Raw genomic sequence first — 17974 nt, forward strand, 5'->3', positions numbered from 1 at the left:
ACGCGACTATCAGAGAGACCGCACTGCCTGGAGAATTGCTGCACGACACGGACGCATTGACGCACAAGTATCTGGTGCTCATGTCCGCGTCGATCACTGCTGTGTAGGGGTGACTCATAAGTATAAAGCAGCCTTTACTCTGCAATGCTACTATTTTTACCTGCCACTGTGGCTGCATTGGTGTTGGGTGAAGTAAATCTGCATCATGTGTGCACTCAAAACAGTTGGCCTAGTTAGCAAAGCAGAACTGGGTTCATTTTTTTAATTTAGCCTTTCCACACACCCCTGTCATTTCAGGGGCCAGCTTGGTACCCAGATTCTTCTACTCTTCTACTACGGAGCCATGCTGTTTAAGTAAGGTACAACGGTGCCTTACAAGAGCTTTGAAGTCAGAAGAATGATCTTAAAATATTTTCTAGATTTTGTGTGGCGAGCCAGTGTAGAGAAGCTACAACAGCAAAGATGTGGTCTCTGCTGATCAGCCGAACCCCTGTTGGCATCAGGTAACTAGCTGGCTCACTAGCTAACATGGCCAACATCCCATCACTAAACCTTACATTTGAAAGATAATCTCAAGTTTGAAGCTGCTTTTTTTGCTCATCATCTATGTTGGTAGCTGTTCTACAGCACTGAAACCAAATATTAATATGTAACTTGCTCATTACTCAGCAGCGTGAGAGCCTGCCATCTTATCTGAATTGGCACAGGTGTTTGAGAGTTTGTCAACATCGCTTACGCTCAAAGTAAAGCTTCTGACCTCATACATACCCTTACGTGCTCTCTCTTAACAGACCAAAATTAGAAAACATCAGACAAGAGACAGTGTGAATTCTTCATAGATTTTATGTTCTGATCATTGTAAAACAACAAAAAGTCTCACAGAATACTGGATTGCATAATACAGTTTATATAAATAAGAACAATGACAGTGCATTCTGTTTTAAATATAAGTCCCTTAAAAATATCAAATACATTGACTAAACATCAGGATGTGCAAATAACCAAATATATATATATATATATGTATAATATATTCATGTGTTAAATAAATGTTTCCCTTCATAAAATAATACTCATGAACTAACTTTGAATCTTATGTTCCCTTGGAAACTACTGGAGGTTTAAATCATTTAGAGTTGTTCGTTTAACAACAACAACAACATATTTACAGTAGTACAAAATGCCCCTTGTTCATTGAGGTAGATATTCTACTCTAAAATCACATATTGTATTGCTTTTACAGTTTAACAGTGATGAATGTGGTTTTACATTTTGACTTTTTAATGTGGCTGGTTTTACCTGTTTGACAAACAAGACTTAACAAGACAGAACTGTTAACCGTCACTTATTCAAATATCACAGTGCTTAGTTTATCATGATGCAGTTGTTACAGTTTTTCTCGATTGTTTACAGACATCTTTTGAAAGCATGCCTCATACTCTCAGAACTCTACACACAAATCAAAAAACCCCCTCAGGTATCCTGCAAAATGAAACTTTACATTCAAAACTATGTTACTTCTTCTCAAAATGGTATTTTGTTTTCTAATGACACACACACCACCATATGAATAGACATTTATAAGAACCAGTTGAACACTGATGTGCTCAATGTAAAACACTCTGATGAATGGAAAACATTTCTTCTCCATTCATCATAATGACTTAGGCCTTTTTTTGTTCAGTGTTACACTTACTACAGACAGAACATACATAGGTGTGTTGTTAAGTATTTTAGAATATTGTTTTTATACTGAAAACACACAAATACACGGTAACAAATATATTCCATTTATCCCCCAAAAAACAATGTACACAGTGTACAATGTTTTCCCTGGCCAAACTGCAGATGGAAAAAAAGCTCTGATTGCTCATTGTAAAACTGTGTGACAGGTGTTTGCTCATGTGATGAGTTAGTGTACATAGTAGGGCAATTCATTTCAGATTTTGAATGACACTGTGTTCCTTGTGAAAACAAAAGATTTTCTTCATGAAAATTGTGCCACATGCAGAGAATTGTGTGTAATGTTTTGAAAAAAGTGTGTTTTAGAACTGCAATTAGAGTGTAAAGCAGGAATTGTGCTTGTAGTTTAGTAGAATTGGTTCAGGGGGTTGATGCATGGGTTACATGTTGTGTTCGTTGTGTGTCAAGTAACAGTAATTGTGTGTAAACAATTGAGAAAAACTTTAAATGTAAATCTAAGATAGAAAAACTTTTTAAATGTGCCATGAAAGTAATTGGTAAGAAAAATTACCTGTCCCTTCAAACCATCTTTGGAAATGGTGTTGTCAATCAGGCACAAAAAAGTTTGAAGGACTCTTCTTGTGTTCTTTATTCAGAATATGAATTATTTCCCTCCGGCAGACGGTTCAGTGTGAGCAGATATAAAAGTAATCACCTTAAGCTCTCCTTCCTCCCTACTTCCATCACTCTACTCAACAAACAATCTGCACCAACATAACGCTCTTGTATGAGTATCAGGGTTCACTTAGTCTGCACTAATGTTCATATGATATTGCTTTTTTACTGCCACATTAGTATCTTATTGTTATTTATTGTATTATTGGTATTTGTTGTGTTATTGGTAGGCCTCAGTGACATGGTTTCTTATCTTGACAGTGGGCATGTTATTGAATGTTGGTATGTATTGAATGAATGTATTGATTGTGAGCAGCACTGCACTTATGTCCATGACAAATATCCCCCCGGGAACAATAAAGTTTATCTTATCTTATCTTATATATAGGTGTGTTGTAAAGTATTTTAGAATATTGTTTTTATACTCAAAACACGCAAATACATGGCAACAAATATATTTCTTCCCCCAAAAAAACAGTGTACACAGTGTACATCCCAACCAACACAAAGTTGCACATACAGTGGTCTACATACAAAACAAATTAAGAATTTACTGTATACAGTTACAGTAAAAAAATGTTTTAAAAAACTATGCTGCATCCTCTCTTCTGTTTTGGTCTGGCCACAGCACCTCATCCACATCACAAGCAATGTTTTCCCTGGCCAAGCAGCGGGGGAAATAAAGCTCTGATTGCTAATAGTAAAACTGTGTGACAGAAAAGTGTTTGCCCATGTGATGAGTCAGTGTGCATAGTTGGGCAATTAACTTTAGATTTTGAATGACAGTGTGTTCCTTGTGAAAACAAGATATTTTCTTCATGAAAATTGTGCCAAATGCAGAGAATTGTGTGTAGTGTTTTGAAAAAAGTGTTTTTAGAACTGCAATTTGAGTGTAAAGCAGGAATTGTGCTTGTAGTTTAGCAGAATTGGTTCAGGGGGTTGGTACATGGGTAATATGTTGTGGTCATTGTGTGTCAAGTACCAGTAATTGTGTGTAAACAATCGAGAAAAACTGTGAACCAGTAATGAAAGACATGTCACAGTTTTTCTCGATTGTTTGCACACATTTTCTGAAAGCATGCCTCATACTCTCAGAAATCTAAACACAAATCAAAACACACACGCACACACACACACACAATGGGCAAAACCTCTAAATTCCCCTGCAAAATGAAACTTTACATTCAAAACAATGTTATTTCTTCTCAAAATGGTATTTTGTTTTCAAATGACACACACACCACCATATGAATAGACATTTATAAGAACCAGTTGAACACTGATGTGCTCAATGTAAAACATTATGATGAATGGAAAACTCTTCTTCTCCATTCATCATAATGACTTAGGCCTTTTTTTTGTTCAGTGTTACACTTAGTACAGACAGTACATACATAAGTGTGTTGTAAAGTATTTTAAAATATTGTTTTTTATACTCAAAACACACAAATACACGGTAACAAATACAGTTCATTTGTCCCCAAAAAACTAGTGTACATCCCAACCAACACAAAGTTGCACATACAGTGGTCTACATACATAACAACAGAAGAATTTACTGTATACAGTTACAGTAAAAAAAAAACCGAAAAAAAAAAACTATGCTGCATCCTCTTCTGTTTTGGTCTGGCCATAGCACCTCATCCACATCACAAGCAATGTTCCCTGGCCAAGCAGTGGGGGAAATAAAGCTCTTATTGCTAATTGTAAAACTGTGTTACAGAAAGGTGTTTGCCCATGTGATGAGTCAATGTGGTCATAGTAGGGCAATTCATTTTAGATTTTGAATGACAGTGTGTTCCTTGTGAAAACAAGAGATTTTCTTCCTGAAAATAATGCCAAATGCAGAGAATTGTGTGTAATGTTTTGAAAAAAGTGTTTTACAGATCTGCAATTTGAGTGTAAAGCAGGAATTTTGCTTGTAGTTTAGCAGAATTGGTTCAGGGGGTTGAAGCATTGGTTACATGTTGTGATCATTTTGTCTCAAGTACCAGTATTTGTGTGTAAACAATTGAGAAAAACTGTAATCAGCACTGGTGCTATTGCTGGTTTGACAGAAGCCATGACAACAGTACCAGGCAGAATGCAGTGATGAGACTGATCTTCTGGCTTACTCCACTTGAAGCTGTAAATGAAGAAGAAATATGACAAAGCTTTAGTTTAAGAAACACTTCAACACCCAATTCAAATATTTTTATAAAACAGCACTAAATGTTGCTTACATATGCCGGTGCTATTGACGGTGATAGAGGTTCCTTGAATGTCAAAGCCAGTGACACTAGAAGCTGCATTTACTAAAACTGCTGCAATCTGAGTGTTATTAGGAACAGATGCGCTATCAAATCCAAGGGCCATTTCATTGATGATGGATCCACTTCTGCAGAGGGAGAAGAAAACAATATCATTAGAAAGGATCAAGCAACTACTCTTAAATTGCAGTTTGGTCATGTTTAAAAGGTACCTGAATCTATTCACAAAAAATCTCTGAAATGATGGGAATTCCCTCTTAAACTCAGGTTCCAGCTGCAGAAACAGGAAAAAAAATGTACACACTTTAATTAGATTTTTTAAATAAAAAACCAAGCTGTGTGTTATATGAGATCAATATAACAAGGATGAATGAGACACTTTGCCTTTCTTAAGTACTGGTAGATCCTATTGTGATGTCTGAGACTTACCTGTGTCTTTATCATTGATGATCGCCTTTGAAAAGCTGCAGATGATGGATCCAACAAATCATTTGTAAAATTTTGAAGAACAGATCTGAAAGTTACAATTACAAATGTAACTGCAGTAGTTGTAGTTGCAGGTGCAGCAGCTTTAGCTGCAGGTGCAGCAGTGGCAGGTGCTGCAGTTGTAGTTAGAGGCGCAGCAGTAGAGGGCCTTGGACCATCTATTTATAAAATTTTAATGATTATTAGTGCCTAAACCAAAATGATGATCTGATATTAGTTGATATCAAACTGTTATGACGACTTACCTACTACTGAAAATGAAACGAGATTCTTGGTATCACTTGCAGCTCTAACCAAGGTTTCAGCAACATCAATAGTTTTGGGGAGTTCTCCAGTTGGTGTGGTCGCACTGAAAGCAATTGCCAAATCTGCAATTACTCCATTAGGTTGTGTTGTAATGGGACTGTAGAATTAGAACCAAAGGGGACAACACATGAGGCAATTGTGCTTCTGTCTGTGAGACTTCAAATGTCAGCAATGAGAGATCATTTTTTGAAACATCATTTTGTTAAGCAAGGCCTATTGAAAAATGTCACAAAAAAGGCTTTTACCTGAACTCTTTCACAGTGCACTTGAGAAATTTATGAGGGAATTCTGCTCTGTAAATGTCTTCACACTGTAAAAAAACAAAGAATGGAAAAACCCAACATTAGGAAACTTTTAGCTGAATAAAAAATGTAAATTGAAAATTGTACATGAAACGAATACAAGGAAAAAAAATGACACTTCGATTCCAAAAGAATACCTTTGTCCAAATCATGTTCATGAAAAAACTCATGCTTAACACTGATGCACTCATCAAAATGATCAAATACTTACTGCTTTTATAATCCTTGTTTCAAGATCTTTGTATTGAGGGCTGTTAGGGTTGTTTAATTGGTCTGTGAAGGTTTCCTTAAACAACTGTGCTTGAACTGTGTAGAGAGGTTCAGCAGCTGTTGTTGGAGTTGTGGTCATTGGAGCAGATATTGCCATTGTTGGAGCAGCTGTTGTTTTTAGTGCAGCTGTTGTGTTTGTTGATGTTGACATTCTTAGAGCTGTCCAACAAAAAAAACATTTTTTTTAATACAGATTAATTTAGTTTCGATTCTCTGTTCTTTTTTGTGTGAACATTCGTAGAAAAAACAATCCACTGATTTTGACATAATAAACGTTTTCCGTTTTGCTTACCAGTAAGAATCAGAAAAACGGATATGATCCTTCCAACAGCCATCTTGCCTTCTTTCAGGTCTATGAAAAACAAACCGTGCAACAACTTAATAACAGAAGAGTTACACAAAAATCTTAGTGCAGTCATCACTCGTCCAAAGAATACCAATTAGTTTTAAACTAATTACAAAATGTTAGAATGATGAAACAATACTTCCCACTATTTAAACATGAATATAATTAATTTTGTTTTTTACGTGTCCTTTTTTCAATGATATTTAAATGAAACAGATCTTTGCAACATTGTTTTGTGTTCATACTTTTCATTCTGCCAATGACTTGATTTATTAAATCATTAACATACATAGAAGAATTAAGAACCTCAACATTTATCCTTCCATTTGCCCTTTACTTGAATTTTAACTCTGTCATAATTCTAAACAAAGTAAAGTATAAACACATTCCAAATAAGAAGGGTTGATGACTTTGCAAGTCAATGTACAGTTGAATTTATTAATTTTACTCCACTTTGTTTGAAAGACAAATATCATACCTTTGACTCCATTACATTTCTATCAATGCTCTAGTTACTTGATACTTTTGCTTTGAAGTCAGTTGATTAATTGTATACTTGCATGTGGTTTGTCTAAATTATGTAGCCGTACCTTGGTAGCGCAAATGCAGAGCAAACATTTTTCAGATCAGACAGTTCATTTAGTTGTGGTGATGATTGCTATGGCTGAGAAGGATGATGATTCTCTACCTGAGCACCACAGCTATATTTTAAGCCCATGTTGTGTTTTTTTTAAAATAAAGAATGACTCGTTTTGTTGTAAATCTCCGATCTATTTCCCACACAAACTTCATTACAGCCTACAAAAAATCCCCATCAAACCTAAGAAAGCATGTCAAGGTCTGTAGTTAACAAACCTGTTTTGTTCTAAATGAAACATTTTAAACCATCTTGTCTGTGCTTGTAGTTACTCAGTTGCCGTTTACATTTCACTATTTCACTGAATAAACCTAATGTAGCAGAATGTACACCCATGCATTCTTGACTGCACTTATGCTTTGTCAATATATGTTTTGAGATATTTTAAAAGTACTTATACCTAAACTGTGCCAAGGAATCGTGTCTAAATGTAGTCAGTTAATAAAGTAATGTTTTATAACAATAAAAAATATGTATGGTGCCCAATCTTGACACGTCGGCCCACTATTTTCAGTTGTGTTGACACTGAAGCTGTAGTGCAGGAAGAGACTGGGGCCTTATTTAGACAACAGACTGTTAAAAGTTCTACCCCATCCCATCCCTGCTCATGATCTTTATGTAGACAAAATTTAACTGAGTCCCTGCAGTAACAGGGAGTGGAGGTGCTAAGAGCTCACAGAAATCCCCAAAACAAGATGAAAATGCCTTGAGCTGTGAGATTTTGTTTACCTAGAGTGAGAGAAGATAATCGTGGCAAGTGATGCACAGTTCAAAATACTGTCAGCTTCTGCAATCCCTTTGTTTTAGTCTGAGCAAATGTTTACAAGCAACAACAAACCAACCAATATTTTTGGGCAAAGCGCTTAATACCTGTCAGTAAAGAGGTGCCATAAGCTGTGTCTCACATCTTACAAAAACATCTGTAGAAAAACAGTTCTTCATTTTATGTAGGAGGAAATGTTGCTATACACATTTCTTAAAACTATGAAATTTCATGAATGTACAAGAGTTTAAAAATGTACTTAAAATGTGCTTACCGTAAGAAAAAGATGGAAAACCGATTGAGAAAAAAAATAAATGAAGAAAAGTTCGGAACTCTCTTTCTATGTGATAAGTTTTATCCTCAATTCAGTCCAATTCAGCTGTGATTATCAAACCTTTCACCTTGTCTGACAGCCCTCACTTAATACAGGCTTTTATATTGTAAAGGAATAAAGGCTGCTTACGTGTTACCTACGTGACTATTATTTCTATAATTTGGAGACACCTTTGCCATCTTTATAACAGTTTATTTTGGTATACACCCTTCTTTTGTCCTGTGAAGGTAAAGTTGCATTCCATTTAGATGAATATTGAAAGGAGTTCCAAAGGTGTGACAGTAAGTGGTGAAAAACAAATTAAGAAAGAGCCCCAGTGAAGTGGTGATACAGCTGGAAGTACTGAAATAAAAATAGTCAATATTTTCAATAGAGTTGGAGTTTTGGTAAAAATTGACAGTACAATACAGTTAAAGTGTAAAACAACAATAATAATGCTAAACCAGAATAAAACATCTCACTTTTATTTCCTCTCATCTTGCTCAAAAACACTCTATTCAAAAATGTAGATGTAAAACATTTTCAAAGTAATTTCACAAGTGTCCAATTCAAAGTATGAAGAAGGACCACTGCAAACACAAGCTAAAAATATAATCATATTACTTTTTTTTCGGGAAATACGAGTTGTATTTCAAAATTAACAGTTATATAATAACTGAATGAATAAGCTTTTGAATTGAATCCTATTGAAGTTGTTTTTGTTTGTCAAATCCTCAGTTGTCTATTATTAGTCAATGGGCGTCTGAGCTACTGTCACTAATAACAACAGTGTCCAGTACATGTCTGCTTGTGAAACATCAGGCATCTCCTTGAACGCACATTCACTTTGTTATACGCTGACAGTCAGATAGTAAATTTTGTAGGGGTTATCTGGCGTAGTAGACATTAGAGGCTAACTCCAAATGTAACAGGATTATTTCTGATAATCACATCAACTTTAGCTTCTAATATTAAATAATCAAAAATATTAATATTCTTGAAAATGATATTTAACTTTGAAATTGAATCAAATAGTGGCCATGTTTAATCTTCTAAACGTATTTCTTTAAGGACTTATAAAGAAGATGTTTGTCTAAAGTAGATATTTAAGTATCTACAAAAGATAATGTACCACATTGAAATGCAAAGCAGACTGTTGAAATCCAACCCAAATGTTTGATTTCAATAAAAGTGCCTGAGGGAAATAACAAATCATGGCTCAGGATTTCAGGGTGGCCACTGGATTGGCCAATCAGATTTCAGACAACCTCCTGGCTCCGTTCCTATTACCAAATCGGTGGCACATCCAAAGTTACAATGTTACAATGTCATTTAGCAGACGCTTTTATCCAAAGCGACGTACATATGAGAACAAGAACAACACAAGCAAAGATCTAGACAAGAGGAAACAAGATCAGTAAGAGTAACAAAGTGCTTCAAGTCAATTTGGGTGCAGGTACTGCCAAGCAGTGTAAAGGCAGTGCACAAAAATAAGTAAGGAATTTATTTATTTATTTATTTATTTTTACCCGAAATAAGGAACATCTAAAATGAAGCAACCAACAAATTTAAGACCTTCCATTATCATCATCAACAATTAACATCACCACAATAATGACCAAAGTACAAAGTGCTGGGTCACTCAAGAGCTGAACACAGATTCCCAGAGTAGAGCAGGACAGTGCGAGTCAACTGTACCTGGAAGACATGATCTGCCACTGGGGACAACAGTGGAGAACAGTCTAGCTAAGTGCATAGTGCTTCCTAAAGAGCTGGGTCTTTAGCTGTCTTTTGAAAGTAGAGAGGGACTCTGCAGATCGAATGGAGTTGGCCAATTCATTCCACCATTTAGGGACAACAGAAGAGAAGAGTCGAGCTAGTGATTTTGAGGCCTTGTGTGCTGGAAGCACTAGGCGCTTTTCAGAGGCTGAGCGTAGCGGGCGAGAAGGGCAGTAGACCTGGATGAGGGGTTCCAGGTAAACTGGAGCAGTTTTGGTTACTGCTTTGTAAGTCATGATTAGAGTTTTGTATCTGATGCGAGCTGCAACTGGAAGCCAGTGAGATGAGCAGGGGAGTGACATGAGCTGTCTTAGGCTGGTTGAAGACCAGACGTGCTGCTGCGTTCTGGATCATTTGCAGAGGTTTGACTGTGCATGCAGGGAGGCCTGCCAGTAGAGAGTTGCAGTAGTCAATGCGTGACATTACAAGAGCTTGAACCAGGAGCTGTGTTGCGTGTTCTGTCAGGTAGGGTCTAATCCTCTTGATGTTATAGAGGGAAAAACGGCAGGACCGAGCAATCGAGGCAACATGAACCTTGAAGGTTAGCTGGTCATCGATCATGACACCCAGATTTCGGGCAGACTTAGTGGGCATGAGGTTTTGTGATCCAAACTGGATATTGATCTGTGGGTCCATAGTGGGACTGGCTGGAATGATAATAAGCTCAGTCTTGGACAGGTTGAGCTGTAGGTGACGTTCCCTCATCCATTTAGAAATGTCAGCAAGGCAGGATGAGATCCGAGCTGAGACAGTTGTGTCGTCAGGTGGGAAAGACAGGAAAAGCTGTGTATCATCTGCATAGCAGTGATAGGAAAAGCCATGGGAGCGGATCACTGCACCAAGTGATGTGGTGTAAATTGAGAACAGGAGGGGACCAAGCACTGACCCTTGAGGTACCCCTGTTGATAAGCCATGCATATTGGACACTTCTCCTCTCCATGATACTCTAAAAGATCTCCCTGTGAGGTAGGACTTGAACCACTGGAGGGCAGACCCTGAGATACCAAGTGAGGAGAGTGTAGAGAGGAGGATTTTGTGGTTCACTGTGTCAACCTAACCAGATGCCTGAACCACCTCATCTGGCTCCTCTTGATCCGGAGGAGCAGCGGCTCTACTTTGAGCCTCTCCCGGATGTCTGAGCTCCTAACCCTATCTCTAAGGCTGAGCCCAGCCACCCTGCGGAGAAAGCTCATTTCGGCTGCTTGTATTCGCGATCTCGTTCTTTCGGTCACTACCCACAGCTCGTGACCATAGGTGAGGGTCGGAACGTAGATTGACCGGTAAATTGAGAGCTTTGCCTTCTGGCTCAGCTCTCTCTTCACCACGACAGACCGGTACAGCGCCCGCATCACTGCAGACGCCGCCCCGATCCGTCTGTCAATCTCCTGCTCCCTTTTCCCCTCACTCGTGAACAAGACCCCGAGATACTTGAACTCCTCCGCCTGGGGCAAAGACTCCCCTCCGACCCGGAGAGGGCAGGCCACCCTTTTCCGACTGAGCACCATGGCCTCAGACTTGGAGGTGCTGATCCCCATCCCCGCTGCTTCACACTCAGCTGCAAACCGTCCCAGCGCGAGCTGGAGGTCACCGCTCGATGGAGCCAATAGGACGACATCATCTGCAAAGAGCAGAGACGGAATCCCAAGGCCACCGAACCGGAAACCCCCCGCCACTTGGCTGCACCTAGAAATTCTGTCCATAAAAGTTATGAACAGAACCGGTGACAAAGGGCAGCCCTGGCGGAGTCCAACCCCCACCGGGAACGAATTCGACTTACTGCCGGCAATGCGAACCAGACTCTGGCTACGACAATACAGAGACTGAATGGCCCGTAGCAACAGGCCATCCACCCCATATTCCTGGAGCACCCCCGAAAGGATACCTCGGGGGACACGGTCGTAAGCCTTCTCCAGGTCCACAAAGCACATGTGGACTGGTTGGGCAAACTCCCATGCCCCCTCCAGCACCCTCCCGAGGGTGTAGAGCTGGTCCAGTGTTCCACGGCCAGGACGAAAACCGCATTGTTCCTCCTGTATCCGAGGTTCAACCAACAGCCGGACTCTCCTCTCCAGCACCCTAGAGTAGACTTTCCCAGGGAGGCTGAGGAGTGTGATCCCCCTATAGTTGGAACACACCCTCTGATCCCCCTTCTTGAAAAGGGGGACCACCACACCCGTCTGCCACTCCAGAGGCACCGTCCCCGATGTCCATGCAACGTTGCAGAGACGTGTCAACCAGGACAGCCCTACAACATCCAGAGCCTTGAGGAACTCGGGGCGGATCTCATCCACCCCTGGGGCCCTGCCGCTTCAGAGCTGATATCATATATCAATATAGTATATACTATATTGATATATTTGTTTGTATATATCAATATAATATTTATATATACTGATCCAAGGAAAAGGGACTCAAACGCAAAACTCCAGACACAGGCAGAAAGTCAAAGTCTGATTAATCTAGCAGATTGTGTGTGTGTGTGTGTGTGTGCGTGCTCGTGTTTGTCACTCACTGATGAGGTCATCTGAATCACCTGTGTGTGTGTGTGTGTGTGTGTGTGTGTGTGTGTGTGTGTGTGTGTGTGTGTGCATGCGTCTTTGTGTTTGTCACTCACTGATGCGGTCATTTGAATCACCTACGTGTGTATGTGTTTGTGTGTCTGTGTATGTGTGTGTGTGTGTATGTGTGTGTGTGTGTGTTTGTGTTTTGAGGTCATCTGAATCACCTGTGTGTGCGTGCGTGTGTGTCTGTGTGTGTGTGTGTGTGTGTGTGTGTGTCAGTCAGAACTGATGAGGTCATCTGAATCACCTGTGTCTCCAACTGTCATTAACTGTTTCCATGGTGATGGGACCAGCTGTGTAACTGCTGTGGGACAGTTGATTAAGAATGGGATTCATGGAGTAAATTAGGGTCTACATATGCCGACACTGTGCAATAACCGTAATAGCTATCAGAAAAAGGATCAAACCGTGAGCATCACAAGACTCTGATGAACACAGTGATGTGTTTTTCATGTCTGTACAGTCAGAAATGTAGTCAGGGCAGCAAGTTAAGAAAAGTAAAACTTTTGCTGCCCTCCAGAAATATTTAACATTACGGCAGATGGCCGAGTAGAGAGACTTTCTCTGACAGTTGGTGACCTGCTGGCTCAACGGTACAATCTTTTGCTTTGGTTACCTCTTTGACAGAAGCAGGAGAAGACAGGGAACGTTTTGATGTCTTATTTGTGTATGTGGAGTTAATTGTTTGGATTTTATGGCAGTTCGTTTGGAGAATTTCAAAGATCTCATCAGCAGGCCTCACCCTCTGTCTGATGACATCACGTGCTCTGCTGCCATGAACAGTCCGCCATACACACCAATGTTAAAGTTAGAAAAGCAGCAAAAAACTTTGTGTCATTTAAGCTGTAAAATATCAAAAACTGTAAAAGATACAGAAAAATCTTGAATACAACATTAATAGCTGAAAGATTTGCGAACATTTTAACGCAAAAATGAAGGCTGTAAGTTGAAGTATGCTGAAGCTGTAGAATCTCAAAGTTGAATGAGTGAAAGGCAAATTTGCTGAATTCTCCCATCTGTTTCAATGTTAAAAAAAAGTTAAATAAAGTTGAATAATTCAAAAAGTATAAGGGTTGAATATGTGAAAAGTTATAGCCTGCAAATGGTGAAGAAGCTGAATAGTTGAAAAGTTGAATGGTGAAAATCGGACAAAATTTGAAGGCTGTGAAACCCGGCACGGAAGAAGAAAAATAATAAAGTAGAAGAACAATATGTTGAAATGCTGAGTCAGCATTTCAACATAAATATAATTGTTATCATTATTACCATCATCACCACCATCACTTTATTAGAAAAGAAAATCAAATAATTTCAGTGTGCAGGGAGGATGTCGGGCTGATGACTGGGTCATTAGTTGTTTTGGTGTGAATGTAATAGCGGTGCTTACTGTGAGTAATTTTTTGTGGGTGTAATGTGAATGGTGTGATTGGTGCACAGGCAGAAAAAGCTGATGGTAGAAATCCAGACAGTGTCAAAATTGACGGAATGTTTTTTTTTGTGAGGCAGAAAGTTTTTTCACTGATACGTATTCCATAAGTCAGTTTTTCATCGCCCCCTGTTAACAAAGCAGTAAATCTCATTATCTTGTGTATTTTTTAAAGTCTCATCCTGCGTTATTTTAAAAGTTAACTGTATGGCCCATCTGGAATGTATGCTTTAGGAAATGTGAAAAAAAAAAAACGCCAGCAAATTTATCTTAACTGTGGTTTCAGACATTAATAAATGCTACGTAGAAAAAATCTGTCAGTCTGGTTGCTATCTGTGTAGTTTGCTTTCTAAATCAATCAAAAATATCAATTTCAGTCTGTTTCAGAACCATCTAAAGACCCCTTACAGAATCTTTAAGTTTGACAATTATATTTATATTATATTATATATTCAAATCCTCTCCAGTACAAAATACGTTTCTGTCATCTGCATATAACACAAACTTTAGTGAACTCACATATTTTCCTGCAGTGTAACTTGCTCAAGGACGCTAGAGTTAACTGCTTAGCCTCTCCGAGGTGTTCTGGGCCAAACTAAAGGAAACATCAGTGAAGAAAGGTGCCCACTTGATAACCACAGTGATGTGCTGGCTCTCGCTGCCCATCTGTCTTATCTATCTCGGGCTTTGGGGGACATGAGGAGCCATGTGGTAGGCCACCTCACTTATCAGTAGAGGCTGTGGTGGACTGGGTTCTTCACTGAGCATGCATTCTGTCTTACAGCACAAGTACCTTGTGTTGAACTCAAATTTAGAGTAATGGGTTTTTAAAGACACAAAAAGAGGAGACTTTTATTATGAAGAATTGGTCAGAAATTAAACGATTATCATCAAAATAGCATAGCTACAATTAGCTGCGGTTGTCAAGAGTTTGTTTAATTCACCACAAGTCATAGCCACAGACATCAATCTTACATCTTTGACTTTTGATTACTGAGTCATCAGTTGAAACACACTGTCAAGCAGGTAGACCCGTTGTAACAGAGAGATGAAAATACTTTCAGTGGGAGGAGTTGGTGCTCTTTGATTAGCTTGGCTCTGCTCTGAAGTGTCACAGTGGGACACAGACAGGAGGGGGGTCCAATCTAGTTATTCTTGGTCACAAATAAAGCCTGATTTATACTTCTGCGTCGGATCGACGGCATAGCCGTCACCGGAGGTCTGCGTAGCTCCCGTACCTACACAGAGGCCTACACACGTAGCTGACGTGCACCTCCTCCAAAATGTAACTACACGTAGAATCGACGCCAACCGTAAGCCCTGTGATTGGTCCCACCGGCGGCATTGAATTTCCCGCTTTTACAGCACTTCCGGGATCCCCGCTCATCGGCCGCACATCAACCGTGTATTTCATCTCCTCTTCTCTATTCTTCTCTATTATCATTGCTGTATGATAAACAGCAACATGATTCAGCTGTAGATTAACATAACACGTTCTGAATCGCTGTGAAGAAATAAACAGAGATTGTAGCGGGGCCGGAAACAAGTGACCGACTATCAGAGAGACCCCACTGCCCTCAAGCGTTTCGGCGGAGAATTGTTGCACATCAAGGACACATTGACGCACAAGTATGTGGTGCTCATGTCCGCGTCGACCGCTGTGTAGGGGCGACTTATAAGTATAAAGCAGCCTTTACTCTGCAATGCTACTATTCTTACCTGCCACTGTGGCTGCATTGTGTTGGGGGAAGTAAATCTGCATCATGTGTGCACTCAAACCAAAATATTTGTGTAGAAAAACCAAAACATGAATTTACACCAGTGATGATGGTGTCATGTGATGTAAGGGCAGAACATGACAAAGGTGACAGTAATGAAGCCAACATCACCACTCCTACCTAGATGTTATTTCACATAGTTGGCCTAGTTAGCAAAGCAGAACTGGGTTCTTTTTTTTATTTAGCCTTTCCACACACCCCTGTCATTTCCTGCAGTCCTACCAGAAGTCAGGACTGCAGGCAGGCCAGTTTGGTACCCAGATTCTTCTACTCTTCTACTACGGAGCCATGCTGTTTAAGTAAGATACAACGGTGCCTTACAAGAGCTTTGAAGTCAGAAGAATGATCTTAAAAACTTTTCTAGATTTTGTGTGGAGCCAACATCCCATAGCTAAACCTTACATTTAAAAGATGATCTCAAGTTTGAAGCTGCTTTTTTTGTGCAACATCTGTGTTGGTAGCTGTTCTACAGCACTGAAACCAAATACTAATATGTAACTTGCTCATTACTCAGCGGCGTGAGTAATAGTGAATGTTTGGATGCATCAGGTGCATTCTTTTTGGCCACAAGGGACAGAAGGAAGCATTGGTTGGCTGCATTTGAAAGAGCCTTTGGAATGGGATGGCCTTCAATACAAGTCACAGTAATTCACTTTTGTAATTTTAGGTTCGTTAAGTTAAATCTGATCAGTCTGTGGATTTTTTTAGTTTAGTTATTCTCCTAAGTGAACTCTTTTTTCTCCTTTGACATGTTAGAAAGCAAAGTCATCATTCACATATCAAAATGAAGCTTAACACAGTCATACCTTATTCAAAAGGGAGAATTATGAACAAACCACAGCATTAACATGGAACATTTCGAAATTCATCTTATGTTCATTTCCAAGTTATATTCTCAAATTCAGTGTGGGTCAAAGTCACCCTCTAAAACTCTGATCAAATGAAGGATCCAACTTTAATATTGCTCTGGCAGCAAATTTACAGTTCAACCATAGCAGTGGATTTTACTTGGAGGAGGAAGGTGAGTTCCTTTATTTAGAAATGTTGTGCATGAGTTTGACTCGTCATCTTGCATCCAACATTACATGTGTCTTGTCACACTCCATGAAAAGGCTCTCTTATTCTTAAGGAGCCAATTTCACTGACACAATAGCTGTACTTATTTGATTGCAAGTAGCTCTTGTTAAGATGAATCATATAAAATCACAGGCAATGTTTGACAGTTTGTCAACATCACCTACACTCAAACTAAAGCTCTTGACCTCATACATACCCTTCTCTCTCTAATGGCCCTGTCACATCTTGATGATTTAGCCAACGTATGCGGGCATCAAAAAAATTGGCGAGTACGCTGGCCTACTTTGCATAAGTTACAGGTAAATTTTGAATGAGTTAAGAGCACGCTGAAGCACGGTAGTATACGTCGTAGTACGGCGAGTGAGTCTAAAAGTTTTGTGCATGCACAACATTTTTCAACGTATGCAGTCAGAGGCTGTGCTAGACTTTTTTGTTGTCTGTCATTTTGACTGATAGGTCATAAAAATCCTGTCATAATCTATTTTTACCTGTCATATTTTCCCGTTTGATTTTTAAAATGATATTAATGACATATTCAATAGCATTTCATTTTCATTCATTTTTAATTAATATTCAGTTTGAACAAGCTGAACAGAGAGTCCACACAGTGCCATCTCACATCAAGCATATGAATACATGTAACTTTTTCTCTGCAGTGACAAAAAACACTGACTGTGGCCCCAGTAGCTACATATGAACGATGAAATTAAACGATTGCACTTAAAATATGAACAGTTCACCTGCTGTGGCCTGTACGCACAGTCTCACACCTTCCTCCTGGTCTGCATGGACTTGAATTGGGTGCCCGCTTGTGCGTAACCAAATGTCTCAAGTGGGATTGCTGCAGATATAGTCATGAGGTCTTAGACTTTTGCATCGGACAGACGACTTCTCATGGCTGTTTTGATGTTGTTCTGGAGGCTTAATCCACCCTCTGCTGCCACACTGGAGACTGGAATTACAAGCGCCACTTCAGCCAAAGTTTTGAAATCAGGGAATTAACAATTCTCCAAGTGAATAGATCACAAGTCGGCAAGACTCTCTGAATGAGGGGTTTCCTGATCCCGCAAGCACTCGCTTCAGTGGGAGGAATTCCCACAGCATGCGCTCCTACTGCACCAGTGGTTCAGCTGCACCAGTCTGTGACCCGTAGTGGTCACAGAAGCGCTCCAAAGCCTCCTGACCATAACTATTCAACGTGCTGTCAGCACCCGGATAGCAAGATGCATTGAGTACGGTGTCCAGGTCAGAGATGATGCTTAGATGCTCTGATGGGAATCTTTTTCTGATTGATTTGGTTACCTCCGGGATGTACTCTGTGCG

General features: G+C 39.6%; 1 protein-coding gene across 1 annotated transcript in view; it reads right to left on the reverse strand.

Moving 5' to 3' along the window:
- Positions 1 to 17974, reverse strand: part of LOC117807800 — a 96869-nt gene that overhangs the window by 20507 nt on the left and 58388 nt on the right. The window contains exon 6 of the mRNA XM_034677202.1: positions 7544 to 7595. Within this exon, the coding sequence (XP_034533093.1) occupies positions 7544 to 7595 (52 nt within the window). The remainder of the gene's footprint in view (positions 1 to 7543; positions 7596 to 17974) is intronic.

The sequence above is a fragment of the Notolabrus celidotus genome, chromosome 23 (assembly GCF_009762535.1).
Source record: "Notolabrus celidotus isolate fNotCel1 chromosome 23, fNotCel1.pri, whole genome shotgun sequence".
Classification (NCBI taxonomy): Eukaryota; Metazoa; Chordata; class Actinopteri; order Labriformes; family Labridae; genus Notolabrus; species Notolabrus celidotus.